Source organism: Lytechinus variegatus, chromosome 10 (genome assembly GCF_018143015.1).
Source record: "Lytechinus variegatus isolate NC3 chromosome 10, Lvar_3.0, whole genome shotgun sequence".
NCBI lineage: Eukaryota > Metazoa > Echinodermata > Echinoidea > Temnopleuroida > Toxopneustidae > Lytechinus > Lytechinus variegatus.
In genome coordinates, this window is record NC_054749.1 from 7514736 (window position 1) to 7531964 (window position 17229).

General features: G+C 35.9%; 1 protein-coding gene across 1 annotated transcript in view; it reads left to right on the top strand.

Moving 5' to 3' along the window:
• The window catches only part of LOC121422914, a 73729-nt gene extending 60993 nt beyond the window's left edge, over window positions 1-12736 (top strand). The window contains exons 25-32 of the mRNA XM_041618156.1: window positions 786-990; window positions 3881-4044; window positions 4917-5261; window positions 7246-7447; window positions 9684-9946; window positions 10684-10851; window positions 11522-11702; window positions 12121-12736. Of these exons, the coding sequence (XP_041474090.1) occupies window positions 786-990; window positions 3881-4044; window positions 4917-5261; window positions 7246-7447; window positions 9684-9946; window positions 10684-10851; window positions 11522-11702; window positions 12121-12323 (1731 nt within the window). The 3' untranslated portion in view covers window positions 12324-12736. The remainder of the gene's footprint in view (window positions 1-785; window positions 991-3880; window positions 4045-4916; window positions 5262-7245; window positions 7448-9683; window positions 9947-10683; window positions 10852-11521; window positions 11703-12120) is intronic.
• Window positions 12737-17229: the final 4493 nt, after the last annotated feature.

The following is a 17229-nucleotide window of genomic DNA, read 5'->3' on the forward strand; positions in this document are numbered from 1 at the left end:
CAAATCTTTGAAAATGAAGTAATATTTGTCAATCACAAGAAATATCCTAAATTATGCAAATAAAACAAGATTAAAGACAAAAATTAAGATAAGTACAATTCTTCTTTGCAAGGAGTTGAAACATTTTATACTTGAAATAAGTGGTGGACTGAAAAAGTGTTTATCATGGTTAGTGGTAGTCCAATATCTTCGTTGCCGGTTTGAAGCGACCGCTGCCAACAACTAAACCTGTATTACTGATGGGCACAATAAAAGCAGCTGTCTGAATCGAGTACAATTCATTTGCTTATAACCAGGTGGTCAATGTACAAAGCCTATAGGAATCATAGAATCCGGTAGTCAACAGATTAACCCATTGCCTACTGATACTGGGTGATTCCTGTACAAAGCCTATAGGAATTATAGAATCCGGTAGTCAATAGGTTAACCCATTGCCTACTGATACTGGCTGATCCCTGTACAAAGCCTATAGGAATCATAGAATACCCTAGTCAACTGATTAAGTCATTGCCTACTGATACTGGGTTATCCCTGTACAAAGCCTATAGGAATCATAGAATCCGGTAGTCAACAGATTAACCCATTGCCTACTGATACTGGGTTATCCCTGTACAAAGCCTATAGGAATCATAGAATCCGGTGGTCAACTGATTAAGTCATTGCCTACTGATACTTGGTGATCCCTGTACATAACCACATAATCCAGTACTGAACATGTTAAAATGAGGAGAAGGCGGGGAGACAGACATTGTATTCCGTTTCTGCCGTGTTTTCATCTGCTACAGGAAGATCCGGTGACGTTCGGCGCCCTGACGCAGAGCACGCCCGACGAGTTCTGGAACTACATCGAGCAGACCCTCCTACCAGGTCTCTACGGTTTCAAGTATTATAATGGTGAGGTGATGAAATGGAGAGATGCCAGGTTCCTCAGGGATTGGCAAAACTATCGAGTCGGTCCCGCAAGGCTTCGTCAACTCAGAGTCAAGCCCTGTGAGTCAGATATTTTAGTAGCAATTTCAGGTTTTCTGTCATGCCGATTGTCATTGTCTTGTGTCTGTATGTTATTTCTTCTTTTATACTCTTTCACTCTCATAGAATGATTGTTATACCCCTTTTCCATCTTACTCTATGTAATCAGCTTTAAATTTTTAGGACTGAAAGCTGCAAGGATATATTCTTTCTAATAGCTAATAATAACTAGTTTTTATATAGTGCTTTTCCCACAGCAGCTCAAAGCGCTTTACAGCATATTGTTACCCTGGTCATTAATGGATTCATTTCAATCCCACATGAAAAGTGCACAATTTCCACTCCCTGGGGAGCATTCCTTCTACTTAAAGACATTCCCATTCTCAAAGTAGGCCTAGCAGTTGTCTACATGCTTTATCTTTTTACATGTATCCTACTATCGGTATGTGATTATCAGAAATTAAAATTTTATTTCGTTTTTGTCTCACCTGCATAGCAGAGTGAGACTATAGGCGCCGCTTTTCTGGTGGTGGCGACGGCGGCGTCAACATCAAATCTTAACCTGAGGTTAAGTTTTTGAAATGACATCATAACTTAGAAAGTATATGGATCTAGTTCATGAAACTTGGACATTAGGTTAATCAAGTATCTGAACATCCTTCATGAGTTTCACGTCACATGACCAAGGTCAAAGGTCATTTAGGGTCAATGAACTTTGGCCGAATTGGGGGTATCTGTTGAATTCCCATCATAACTTTAAAAGTTTATGGATCTGATTCATGAAACTTAGACATAATAGTAATCAAGCATCACTAAACATTTTGTGCAAGTTTCAGGTCTCACAATTAAGGTCAAAGGTCATTTAGGGTCAATGAACTTTGGCCGAATCGGGGTATCTGTTGAATTACCATCATAACTTTGAAAGTTCATTGGTCTAGTTCGTTAAACTTGGACATTAGAGTAATCAAGTATTACTGAACATTCTGTGCGCATTTCAGGTCACATGACCAAGGTCAAAGGTCAATGAACTTTGGCCAAATTGGGTGTATCTGTTGAATTACCATCATAACTTTGAAAGTTTATGGATCTGATTCATGAAACTTGTACATAAGAGTAATCAAGTACCACTGAACATCCTGTGCGAGTTTCAGGTCACATGATCAAAGTCAAAGGTCATGTAAGGTCAATGAACTTTGGCCATGTTGGGGTTTTTTGTTGAATAACCATCATATCTCTGTAAGTTTATTGGTCTAGTTCATAAAAAGTGGACATAAGAGTAACCATGTATCACTGAACATCTTGTGCGAGTAAGAGTAGTTTTCAGAGTCATTACTGCTGCTATATTGAACTGCGTGATGCAGGTGAGACGGCCAGAGGCATTCCACTTGTTAAAATAGTTCACTGAAAATCTTTGACAGGAAAAAGTGATTTGTTAGAAACATTTTATCCCTTCTGATAAGATTTTCCAGGTACGCTCCTGCCAAGTAGTGAACTTTACCTAGTCATCATATGACCAGTACTAGCCCTATGGTGGTAGAAGAATGTTCTATGCCATACACAACTGGCCTACAGATGGGGATGGGCGGCTAGGGGCATTGACCCAGAGTAGATTGTGTCTACACCAGGTTTTGAAGACTTCTGTGAGGCCCAATCAGGAAAATATCAGAGATTTCAGTTTGTAAAATGAAGTTTTATGAGTTATATAGAGTACAAAAGTGTGACGTCACGATGTCATGACAACAAAGCGGCTGATTCTAAACCGAGTTGCAGCTGCACGATAATAATAAAATTACATTTCTATAGCGCATAACACATGAAGTCTCTATGCGCTTCCCATATACATGAATTAAATATCTCAACTAATGATATACAATGTGGTAATTGAAAAGAATAGATTACAATAGGATTCAATGATTCAATAATTCTACAGCATGGTGTAAAACCATGCAATGATTGTCTATACACATTTGTTTTTGCGAAAATGGTGATGTGTTTTGTCCCTGAAAACGGCGCTGTTTCATAAAGCTGTTTGTAAGTTAAGAGTGATTTTCAGAGCAGCTGGTGATTCTTTCTTGTGGTAAATGGTATAATAAAGTGGCGATGGTGTAGCAGAAATTTGTATACAAAATTTGGAACTATAATGTAACCCATAACAACAAGTAGAAAGTGATCGGGATGGAAAGAGAAAAAGTAAGGGTGAGCGGAAGAAGAAGGCACATGACCATACTTTTACACTATTCATGTAATATAATATAATATTTTATAATATCTGTCAGTTCCAAACTGCATGGATCCGGGTTTAACAAAACAACACTACTGCAGTAGGTGTATTAAAATCTACCTGTACGACCAGTCGAGCCATTTGTTTATGCTGTTTGAAGTGTTTCCACTTCTTTTCTTTCCTTAACTGTGCCATGAGCATTTTCCCATGAAAAATATGGATGCATTACAAACATCAAAGAATCAAGCTTTGGAATGATTTGAATAATGATAATAAACAAAGTAAAAACTCTAAATGAGTTTTAAAAACTTCTGAAAGTTGAATATTTCTCTCAGCATGAAAATCCTGCCAATAGCACACTGTAGGTCACTATGATTTATAATTATTACTTCTTGTTTGTTTATTTCCCCAATATTAGCCCATTGTTTTTTATTGTATGTAAATGTTATTTGTTGTTTACTCTATGAATGTCTTATATTGATTTGTATTTAATTCTATCATGGTGGTGTCCCACCCACAAGTTTTTAAAATAAAAACTTTCAGGGGTTCCGAATCCCATGTTTTTATCAGATTTGTATATTCATGTTTTTTGTAATTGATTGTTTGAAATAAAATTTGAATTGAATTTCAAAAATTGAATTATCATTATCTAGCACTTGAACTGTAAAGTCCCTTTGTCTTCCATTCTAGTACCTTGTGAGGTGAATGGTAGGATGGAGCATGTTGTCAAAGACTGCACCCTAGACTATTCCTGGTCTAATGAAGACGAAGGAATATTCGCTGCTAACTGGACTTATACCTGTGATCCCAGCGATGAAAACATCCCAAATTATGCTTACTATGAGGTGGATGAGGTAAGTGCCTTTCATTTAGAGGTGAATCGTACAATCGTAAAATTAGTCCCCAGGGAGTGAAGAATAGCTTATATAATTTGCAGGACCTACATGTATACTTGTGATCCCAGCGATGAGAACATCCCAAATTATGCTTACCATGAAGCTGGTGAGTTAAGTGACTTTCATAGGTGAATTGTATATCGTAAAATTACTCCCCAGGGAGTGAAGATGAGCTTATATTATTTACAGGACCTGCACTTGTGATCCCAGAGAAGAGAAAATTCTAAATTATGCTTACTATGAGGTGGATGAGGTAAGTGACTTTCATTTAGAGGTGAATCATACAATCTTAAGTTACTCCTCAGGGAGTGAAGATGGGCTTATACTTTGTGCAGGACCTGCACCTGTGATCCTAGCGATGAGAACATGCCAAATTATGCTCACTTTAAGGTGGATGAGGTAAGTAACATTTATTTAGAGATGAATGGTACAATTGTAAAATTACTCCCCAGGGAGTGAAGATGAGAACATTCCAAATTATGCTTACGATGAGGTAAGTGACATTCGTTTACAATCACCACCCGGGGAGTGAAGAAAAGCTTATATTATTTGCAAGACCTACACCTGTCTGTGGTTGAAAATCAGAACATTTTCAAACAGCAGGAATAGCATTCATGCCTCCTTCACCAAACTTTAAGTTTTCTTTGCTGAGCATTAATTATATTCATCACAGAAAAGGATCACATCAAACATAAGAAAAAAGCAGTGTAATGTATAGTTATGTAGCCTGCAATGTTGTTTTTGAATGTACCTAATGCATTGTGATAGTAAAGTCAAGAACATAGAGAATGAAGAACAACACTGTAGTATAATCTTTATCCATCTTCTAGACCAGACCTTGGCGATATCGATCAGCGGTAGATCTCTATGGTGTTCCCTATCAAAGCAACCTGTATTTCTACGGAGGTGGCGGCTTCATCGCCGAGTTTGGGGTGAACCGGGAGCAAGCCATGGACACGGCGCGGTACCTCAGGACCCACGGCTGGTACGACAAGTACACCCGAGCGATCTTCATCGAGTTCACCGTGTACAATGCGAACGTCAATCTCTTCAGCGTGGTGACTTTGCTCCTGGAGACGCCGTCGATGGGAGGAGGGGTGGTCTCAAACACGGTGCACACCTTCAGGCTTTACCAGTATGTCGGAGGTCTTGGTTTTATATCGATCGCCTTTCAGGTACGAATTGAACAAAGCTTTCACGGCTAGCGTACTGGTGGGTGATGTATAAAGCTGATCATAAGTCACGAGCGACTGGGGACCCTTTCTTAGGAACTAAATCATCACCAGTGGAAACCTGGTGTTTAGAACTAACCACAAGAAAGGATCACCATTCGTTTTTGTCTCACCTGCATAGCAGAGTGAGACTATAGGCGCCGCTTTTCCAACGGCGAGGGTGGCGGCGGCGTCAACATCAAATCTTAACCCGAGGTTAAGTTTTTGAAATGACGTCATAACTTAGAAAGTATATGGACCTAGTTAATAAAACTTGGCCATAAGGTTAATCAAGTATTACTGAACATCCTATTAGAGTTTCATGTCACATGACCAAGGTCAAAGGTCATTTAGGGTCAATGAACTTAGACCATGTTGGGGGAATCAACATCAAAATCTTAACCTGAGGTTAAGTTTTTGAAATTTCATCATAACTTAGAAAATATATGGACCTAGTTTATTATACTTTGACATAAGGTTAATCAAGTATCACCAAACATCCTGCATGAGTTTCACATCACATGACTAAGGTCAAAGGTCATGTAGGGTCAATGAACTTTGGCCGATTTGGGGGTATCTGTTGAATTATAATCAAAACTTTAAAAGTTTTTGGATCTGATTCATGAAACTTGGACACAATAGTAATCAAGTATCACTGAACATCCTGTGCAAGTTTTAGGTCACAAGGTCAAAGGTCATTTAGGGTCAATGAACTTTGGCCGAATTGGGGGTATCTGTTGATTTACCATCATAACTTAAAAAGTATGTTGGTCTAGTTCATAAAACTTGGACATAATAGTAATCAAGTATCACTGAACATCCTGTGTGCATTTTAAGTCACATGACAAAGGTCAATGAACTTTGGCAATAATGGGGGTATCTGTTGAATTACCTTAACTTTGCAAGTTTATTGATCTGACTTTTGAAACTTGGACATAAGAGTAATCAAGTATCACTGAATATCCTGTGCAAGTTTCAAGTCACATGATCTAGGTCAAAGGTCATGTGAGGTTAATGGACTTTGGCCACATTGGGGGTATTTGTTGAATTACCATCCTATCTCTGTAGAGTGTATTGGTCTAGTTCATAAAACGTGGAAATAAGAGTAACCAAGTATCACTGAACATCTTGTGCAAGTTATAGTTGTTTTCAAAGTCAGCACTGCTGCTTTGTTGAATCGCATGATGTGGTGAGACGGCCAGAGGCATTCCACTTGTTTATAAAGTCGCTCGTAATTTATGAACAGCTTTATGAAACACCCGCTAGATAGCCTTATCTTTGGCTGTTGCCATGTGTACAAATTACCATCAGTGATTACCTAATCAGAATGAACCAAACCATCTAGTGGTTCTGACTTTACGTATTACGTATTTTCCTTCAGCAAAAAATTTACCCACATTGTACAGGGCAGGATAAATTCCTTCAATGCACCAAGCATACTTAAGCGCTCAGTGCAAAGGCAACTCGGGCTAAAGGTGGGGTAATGAAAATAGTGTAATTTGGAATAGGGTGCATGAATTTCTAGAAAGATATGGTACTATATAAACGCCTATTATTATCATTTTTATTATTGTTAGTATTATTATAATTATCATTATCATTATTCATTGTTTACATATCATTACTCTTGTTATCTTTCTTGTGAGCACTTGTGAAACATAATTTCAATCTTCTTTATATTTATCTTTGATCCAAAACAACAATCTTTCCGGGTTATTTCTAGAAAGATGGCACTATATAAAGGCTTATTATTATCAGTTTTACTATTGTTAGCATAATTATAACTATTATTATTCATTATTCATCAACAAACATGAAACCTTCAATCTTCTTTATATTTCTCTTTCATCCAAAACGACAATCTTTCCAGGGCATATTCATCAACAAACCTCACATCTTCCATATTTAAAAAAAATATTTCTCTTTGATCCAATATGACAATCTCCAGGGCATCTTCGTCGTCTATCTTCTGTACTTCTTGGGACACTTTGTCTACCGTCTCAAGAAAGAAGGCAGGAAAGAACTGAAGAACGTCTGGACGATTCTGGAGGGGAACATGCTCCTCTTTGCGTTCTTTTCAGCTGTCATGTTTATCATGAGAGAAGTGTTTATTAGGTTCACTCTCCAAGAAGTCAAGAAGAAAGATGAAGGTTGGTTTTGTTTATTTATTTATTCATTTGTTCCATTTATTAAAGCCTGTGTATAGCTTTGGTAAAGGGTTAATAATGTGATTGATAATCGAACATCATCTAATATGACAGTCTTACTGAAGCGTAGAGACCGTTAGATATTTTTCCAACTGCCACTTCTCTGAGAAAAATTCAAATATTCAAATCTTTGATATATAGCGCCCTCTCTCAGTGATGCTTGTTTTAAATTTAAAAAATGGGCATTCAAGCTCTTATCTTATAAATTTAGTGATTAGATATCCAAAAGTTACAGACAAAGAACATAACTTGAAAGTTTCAGCCCATTCCATGATTTGGAATAGGATTTAATTGAAAGACAAAAACACAGATATTTTAATTTGATCGGGTGACCCGATCAAGTTAAATTTCCATGTAAAATCGCAAAATTTATCCTGTAAAACACATTTTCATTTCATATCCTCCACATCATAACTGTTATAGGGCATATCCATTCATATTAGCTAGCAATGAATTGGAATAGTGATAGGTGCATTTTGGTGGATTTACCAAAACTATACACAAGCTTTAATATATTATTATGAATAATAATATGTCCATTTATATAGCGCAGTTTTATATATGCATATACTCAACTGTGCTTTGATACTTGGTATCATATTATTACCCCGGCTGTAGCTGAGCTGCCATACTAATAGGCGCTAAAGCGTTTAAGGAATAAATCCTACCGGGTACCCATTCACCTCACCATTATTTCATTTATTAATTATTGATTAATTAACTCATTCATTCATTATGATTATATTGGTATTGTGCATTTTACATGAATTACTATGATTTATTGTTACAATTGGGCCAATTTATACAAGCAGTTGTGCTTTTTTGACCCTCCACATGTATCTCCATAATGATTTGTATATATGAATATTTTGAATTGTGGAAATATTTGAATTCAAAATTTTGATTCATTTATTTTTATTTTAGCAGGGTAGTAGTTGAAATACTGTTTTACAAGGGAGCCCTGCATAACATAAAAACATAGAATTGCACAAATTTATATATTCAAAATAAACAGAAGAAAGTAATAGAAAAAAAGAAAGTCAGTTGCAATCTCTGCTAGTCAAACTTATGAAGAAAATCATACATGAACAAATTTTTGAAAGACGAATCATTGCATCATTGATGGTATTTGTCTTTGAGTCGAATTTTAGTTATAGATAAATCATCTACACACTCTCTATTCCAGAGAGTGGGTAGGCCAGTGGGTGTAGATCAAGTGGCATCTACTATCTTGTATACTGATAACAGACCAATATTTGTATCATTTGTTGTTGGGGAGTTTTTGCACTGCGACGCAGAAAAATTCAAGAACCAAGTAAATATATTGGAAATGCCCATCAAATTAACAGCTGGGAGGTCTTTGTCAAAAATTGGTGATCTGGAACAGCAGTTTCATTCTTAAAGGTCAAGTCCACCTCAGAAAAATTTTGATTTGAATCAATAGAGAAAAGTCAAACAAGCTCAATGCTGATGATTTCATCAAAGTCGGATGTAAAATAAGAAAGTTATGACATTTCAAAGTTTCGCTTATTTTCAACAAAAAAGTTATGTGAACGAGCCAGTTACACCCAAATGAGAGAGTCGACGATGTCACTCACTATTTCTTTTGTTTTTTATTGTTTGAATTATACAATATTTCAATTTTTACGAATTTGATGGTTAAGACCTCCTTGTCTGAAGCACAAAATGTTAAAATAATAAAATTCCACGTGTTCAGGGAGGAATGAAACTTCATTTCAATGACTAGAAAATTAAGATATTTCATATTTCATATAATAAAATACAAAAGAAATAGTGAGTGAATGATGTCATCAACTCTCTCATTTGGATGTAACTGGCTCGTTCTCATAACTATTTTGTTGAAAATAAGCGAAACTTTAAAATGCCATAACTTTCTTATTTTACATCCGATTTTGATGAAATTTTCAGTGTTATGCTTGTTGAATTTTTCTCTTTTTATTCAAATCAAGTTTTTGTTGGGGTGGACTTGTCCTTTCTTAAGAGCTTATGAAAATTGCAAATATATCGTCTAGAACAAAACTGCTTTGATTCACTGATTCCAACAGATACTTCTTGGTTGCTCATTGTCATGAGGAGCATTTGACAATACACTTTCTATGTTCTTAAAAGTGTTCTGGGCAGTGGTGCAAAAACTTTCGAATATCTCTTTCTCGCACAGGAGGTTACGTGAATTTCAATCACATCGCCAAGTGGGACCAAATCTTCGGCTATCTGTTGGCCATCCTCACGTTCATATCCATCCTGCGCTTCATGCGCGCCCTGCGCTTCAGCGCCAGGGTGACCCACGTGGCGATGGCGTTCCAAAGGGCCTCCAGGGACATGCTGTACTTCCTGTTCATGTGGTGTCTGATTGTGATTGCCTTTGCTCTCTGGGGCTATGCGATCTTCAGCAGGTCTATCTTCACCTTCCACACGTTCCAGGTAGATTGAATGGCAGTGTTGTAGGATTCGAGTTCAGATTCATCGAAAGATTTCGAGTCCGGACTCGAGTCCTGCAACTCTGGAAAATAATGAGATTAATATTGTTAGTATTCATATATACGATATTGCTCTATATATACATATCAATGGATGTTCGTGTGCAAGTCCTATATATTGGGTCTCAAGTCCAGACTCAACGCTATATATAACTCTAATATATGATGTTCTCTGGATCAACACAAACACAATCCCTAGACTTTAATACTTTTTCCAATGAATACAGTGCACAGATTTAAATTGAATTCTAGATAGTTTGTGAGACCTAAAGATGCAAGGTGTGACAAGGTTTCACATCAGGTGTTCTCTAAAGAGAGCAATAAGAAAATTTGATCTATATATTCTCTTTATTAATACAAAACGGCAGTTTTCATAGGACCAAATCGAGTCCTCACTACTGAAATCTGGCCGAATTCATTACCCATAATGCAACACATTCTGATCAGTGTAGTCTTTTAATACAGGCTGAATAACACTAATTCACTACTAAATACATTGATACTGCACTGATAATATTACCAAGTAGCAAAACAAGTACTTCTTTGCCCCTAAAGAGTTTAGTTTCTGTATACAAATAAATTGTAGGCTAATGCATTCTCCGATCATTAGCTATTAGATATATCTCAAAAGATGTATTTTAAGATCTTTTTAAAAAACATGTTTCTTTGTACCATCTGCAGGCCGTCTTGGAATCGTTGCTTGGCATGATGATAGGGTCGTTTGACTTCTATGCCTTACAGTCAGTGGAGTCCGTTATTGGACCAATCTTCTTTACTCTCTACATCTTTGCTGCATATTTCATGCTGGCCAACATGCTCATCACAATCATTGTAGAGGCATTCGCCAAGGTAAACAGGAGTAGTGTAGTAGTTGTAGCAATAGTAATAGTATTACTAAACATAGCTTTAGTACATTGCTGTACTACCAGTAGTAGTAGTGGTGGTAGTAGTACTAGTAGTAGTATCAGTAATAGAAGTAGTAGTAGCAGCAGAATAAGTAGTAGTAGTAGAAGTAGAAGTAGTAGTAGTAGTAATATTAGTAGCAGTAGTGGGAGTAGGTGAAACAGTAGAAGTAGTATTAGTATTAGTAGTAGTAGTAGTAGTAGTAGTAATGTAGTAGTGGGAGTAGTGTAGTACTAGTAGTAGTAGTAATGTAGTTGTAGTAGTAGTAGTAGTAGTAGTAGTAGTAGTAGTAGAAGTACAGTACTAGTATCAGTATTAGTAGTAGCAGTATAATAAGTAGTCGTAGTAGTAGTAGAAGTACCGGTAGAAGCAGTAGCTGTCGCTATCACTGACATCCAGGCTGCTGACATCATTGTAGTTGTAGTAGCAGCAGCAGCTGGAGAAGCAATGTGTGGTGTCTGACTTTGGTAAGCCACAATTCCAGTGCCTCCCCTCGCACTCTTTTTGCCATGATACACCAACAAGTAACCTATTTTTCTTTTCCCTTTAAAATTCCCGCTCTTTGCTACAATTGCTCTTCAAATTGGCAACACTGACCAATCACCGTCCATGATAGTCCAAAGAGGACCCGGATAAAGATGAAAATACATTCCCGATAGGTCAACACATGATGAAGAGATTCAAGATGATGCTGGCCAGCTATGGTATCGGCTCCAACTCGGTGGGGCCAGCTCCAAAGAAACTCAACGATAAGAAGACCGATGACAAGGACAAAGAGGATGAGGATGATGATGAAGGTACGTGTAACCATGACAACAAAGAACACTTGTGTAGGCTTTGAGTGTTAATTAATGATAGCGCAGCTCTCGTAAAGTAAATGTAGAATTTTAATGTCCACATGCACGTCCAAAGGTCTAGGATATCATTACCCTGGCTTTAGCCCCCTTGCCACTTACAGTGCGGAAGCATTTCTAGGAGTAAATTGATAAGCAGTGTATGGTTACATCTTTGAGCTTTAGAATCTGTGGTCTATCATTTGTGCTTAATAATAGATTTGATATTTGTTTCAAAGGATTTTTTTTTAATACTTTGTCATGTTTGTTGCCATTGCTGTTTTTGTGGGTGGGGGGCATTACATGGTGATGATACTCATAGAATGGAAAACAAACAATTGAAATTCTTATATCACTTACATCTTTTATTGCTGATCTTCAGGTAATGACCCGGCCTACCAGGACATGATGGACACCATAGAGAATCGTGTTGATCAACTGGTCACCTATGTCCTCAAGAACTACGGTGACGGCAAGGGCGCACCAATGGGCAGCAAGGCTACCCTCAACACCTTTGAAGCTATGGTCAAGAAGGACATCGAGGCGGTCAAGCAGAAGAAGACCCGGACCATAATGATCAGCTAGATGTCCGGACAAATAGTCATCTCACCATTCATTTGTGTGTTAAAGATCTCTACTATTATCCGAATCAGTAATAGGGAGAATTAATACTGAATTTGATGTACGAATATTTAGATTTAGTTAAAATTATTGTTGAAAACTGATATGACATCATTTGGGGCTATCCTCGATCACCATTTTGCTAAAATATCTGAATCAGTAATAGGTAGAATCAATACTTCATTTCATATACGAATATTGTGAATTAGCTTAAATCGTTGTTTAAATTGTTATGACATTATTTGAGGCAAACCCCGATAAGCATTTTGCTAAAATATCTGAATCAGTAATAGGTAGAATCAATACTTCATTTCATATACGAATATTGTGAATTAGTTTAAACGTTATGACATTATTTAAGGCAAATCTTGATCAGCGTTTTGCTATAATATCAGTGATATGTAGAATGATACTACCTTTTGATATGTGAACTGATATCTATCCAACAAATCTATGTATAGTATCATAAAACACATGATCTTGTTATGATGGAGAGCAGAGTTGGAGGAGAGAAATGAAAAGAGAGTAAAAGAAATAAAAAAAGTGAAAGAAACCTTATAAACACAAGAGGATAGGTTTGACAGTGTTTGTAATTGATGGAATGAAGAAAAAGGACAGCGTTTACGCTTTTTGGGAGAGTACTTCTTTAGGGTTTCATTGAAATTAAAGAAGAAACTAATTTGAGTGACAAGAACAAAAGTGAACAGCAACTATCAAAGAAATAAAATCATATTTTCTTGTTTTTACCTTGCATGGTAACAAATAACAGTGTATTTTCAGGGCTTTTATCAGTCCCATGTCATCAGAGGCATTGGCCGTGGATGCCCTTTTGTTTGGCCTAGACTCCCCTCCTTGCTTGGCCTTTGAGATATTCAGTGCATTTTTTACTTATTTTTTTTGTGCTGTATAATAAAAATGTGCGCTTTAGCAAAACAGGACTTGCCATTAAAATACTGAAATTCAAGCTTTTAGATTTATTTTAGATTGAATGCATCGACTACAACGCACAATTGATCATGAAAATCAACTTTGTGATTAATTGCTATCCTTTATGTTATGGAATCCTGAAATTTCTTGGATTCAAATGTCTGAATTTGTGCAATAAGACAGAAGTGCAATTGCCTGCTTGCAAATGCAATATTGACCTTAAAATAAGGTTGAGCTTTACAGTGCATTGTTAATAATCAAAGCATATACATGTAAGTTGAAGCTGTCATTAATCAAAGCTATTGTTATTTTCTTTAAAAGCTTATCCTGTGTTGAATTTGAACCATGTAAAACATTTTATTTTCAACCTCAAAAATATTGATGATCCTTGGAGGTATATTACTGAATGCTTATTTCATGGTTGGTTGATATTTTGCTGTAGGGTCCTTTTTAGATTTGCGTTTGTTAACTAGAGAGGCGACCTTTTCAAAACAACATTGAATTCTGACTGAAAACCTTCCATCATGTATACTATAGTTTGATGATCATTTTTGGATAAAAGGTTGATGATGAAGAAAATACACAGGTCTCAAAACAAAATTGAGATTTACATACATTGCTAGTAAATTATGTAAATGGAGAGTGCAAGGAACTTGGTACATGGTGATTTTTTACCTGATTGCTAAGAAAACATAAATGCTTTTTAGGCAAGCAGCCAGAGGACAAATGGCTTAAGGTCATCTCCGAGGGACCTGGTAATAGGGGATTGATGCCTTTACCAGAGAGCACTAGTGTATCGAGTGGGAATCGAACCGGGGTCACCGGAATCCAAACCCCTGGTGTACTGACTGAGCTATCACGCCTCTGAACTTCATATATAATTGAGAAGATCTACTTGTAAAGCAGGATATAACATATATTTATATACTTATGAATTGTATATTTTGAGGCACTACACCTTTCAAACAAGATAAAGATTTATTTCATTGCTAGTAAATAATGTAAATAGTGAGTACAGGGAACTTCATATCTGATAACATAGAACTGCTTATCATATATTTATACTAATGAATTGTATTTGCTGTTTTGAGGCAGAAATTGTACCGCTCACCTTTTTTCATTGGAAAATTTTGAACCATTCAAATAATAAACCAACACCTTGCCACAAGAATGCCACAAGAATAAGGGTGTCAAAAACACTAATGAAAAAAACACCTTGCCACAAGAATGCCACAAGAATAAGGGTGTCAAAAACACTAAATAATGAAAAAAGGGTATCTATTTTGCTAGGAAATTTACATGTTTAGGGTCAAATTCTAATCAAGACTAAAATGTTTTATAAAGGATGTACTTTTGTGCCCCAGGAGTCACTACGTGTTTAGAGTACCATTTGCACGAGTTGGGCTGTACTGAACCCAATGATATAGGTAACGGTAAAACCGACGACCATGTTTGAAATATCGCTGTACTTGTTTAGGGGTACAATTCAGGGAATACTTGCCAATAGTATCATTTTGTATCCAATACTTAAGGGTAGGGTTTCACATGCCAATACTTGTTAAGGGGTGCATTTTCAGAATATGGAAAATACGTGTTTAGGGTGCTTTTTGAGATCTCACGGTCGCGCATGGTATCCACTCATGAATGAAAGTGCCCCCCCCCCCCGACCAAGATAATCTGCCTTATTTATAAAGCTATCGTATATAATATAAATTTATTAAAATAGGATATTTTATGAGTGCTTTAGCTGAACATAAAAAGCATACATATATATATACATATCTACAGAGTATTGTGATTGATAAATTAGAATTAATTCGAGCCATGTTGTTTCTGTGTATGCCAATTTGATTGTATGTACATCTAGTTGAGGCAATGCAAAAAACTCTGTGCCTATCAGCCAATGTGATTGCTTGTGTAGAGTACAAAGAAAACAAAATGATACCAGTAATGCCAGAAATATTTTGAGAAAAGGATTATAGGTCAAATGCCATGCTTTCAAAACTTTCTAGTTTCAGAACAAAATGAATTCTATATTGTTACTTAATCAACTGCAATTAACATTTTTTTGACTATATATGTACATGATGCTATACTTGTTTTATATAGTTAGTAATATATGGCAAGAATGTACTTGAAAAATAAATACATTCTCATGAACATAGGCTGAAAAAAAAATTACAGCAAAATTTTGATGAGTGCAAATGAAAGCAATTTTAGGTGCAATCCCGACAAAAAATTAGAGAACACCTGTTTGGGTATCTTGAGGTCTTACAAAATATTTGAATACCTTAAAGGGAAGGCTTTTACTAGGAGAGTTTGTTATTTAACTACTTCATGTAATAGCTGGAGTTCATTGATTTAATTATGTTTGATTACTATAAATTAGAATTTGTTATAGAATATGTTGGCTAATTTGATCAAGAAATGGCTGTAAGATATTTTTTCTAAAACTTGATCAGGCATCATTCGAGTTCAAGTACCAGCACAAATGTTAACTCAAGGAATTCCATGTGCCTGCATGAATAATAAATAAGGGAAGCACTATGTCATATGATGCCATACTTACAGGTGTTGAAGCATCTTTGCATATTGCTGAATTATATCATTGTATTGCACTACACTCTGGTAACACGTGAAAGAATTCATGAATGGAGTGTCTCAAAATCTCAAACCTTATCTTTTAATGCCTGCAGAGCAATATGGTTCTAGTTTCAGTAGGATTGAGCCACCATTATCCAGGCCTGCCAACCTCTGGGAATAAAAAATTGTATTCTGTGATAAAAAAAACTGTATTTTTCCCCAAAAAAGTGTATTTCATAATAAAATGCTTGGTGCACTCGCTCATCGCGGCGCTCAAGCTGCATGCAAGCTAAAATGCGCACTGCTCTTGCACATGAACAAAGCCCCATGAAACATGTCTATATCTCACCCTGGTTTTAACAAAATGAAATTACATTGATCAAATAACCATATTTGTTTAAGTTTCATGAAATATAAAGATCTTTTTTTTCAATAAATTATGATTTTGTATAAAAAAACATATTTTTTAAAGAAAAATGTACTGTCGTATTTTGGTTGCAAAAAACGTACTAAATACGCCAAAAACATACTGGTTGGCAGGTCTGATTATCACTAATACTTTAATCCCTTTAACCCTGATGTCAAAAAAACAAAAGCAATTTATACTGTAGAAGAAAATGAACAATTACAAATTATTCATGATAAAATGTGATGAAATTTAATTTCAGATTTAATCAATGATCATAGTACAATATATATATCACCTTGATTGTTATATAGCCTTGAATCAAATTTACAGCAATAAACTTTTGACTTCTGCATTTATTCTCTAACTTTGTGTGTTTGCTTCTTTCTTCTGGTCAAACCATAGAGATCAAACGTTTCTTTTTCGGTCATCACCTTTTATGTTAGAAGTCACTAATCATGATGTGAATACATTCATACAGGTTTTACAGAATAAGGAACCTTTCTTATTGCAAATAGAACGTCTTGTACAAAACATAAATATCTCTTTATTTTAAATGGCACATGGTAATTGGAAAAGATAAGAAAATAGAGCAGATCTTTAAAGCCTTATAACAGGAATTCATGTGATGAGAAAGAAAAGAAATTTAAATTTATAACTTTGAATGCAAATGTAATTGATGTGCCAGAAATAATTATACAAAATGATTCCAGTGATTTTAGATCAAAGATGACCAACTTAATAAAAAAGTGATTAATTTATTAGCACACAAGAGGAACACTGACCACCACAAGAGGACAGGATACCTTGGATTTACCATTATCCTGAAAGCGAAACCATGAAACCCAGATCAATTCCAATTTTTCATAAAATCACATTATCTGTGCTTGATTTTATCCTCAATTTAAAAAATTCAGCATCACAAAAAAGAAAAATAGCATTTGTGTGTCCTGG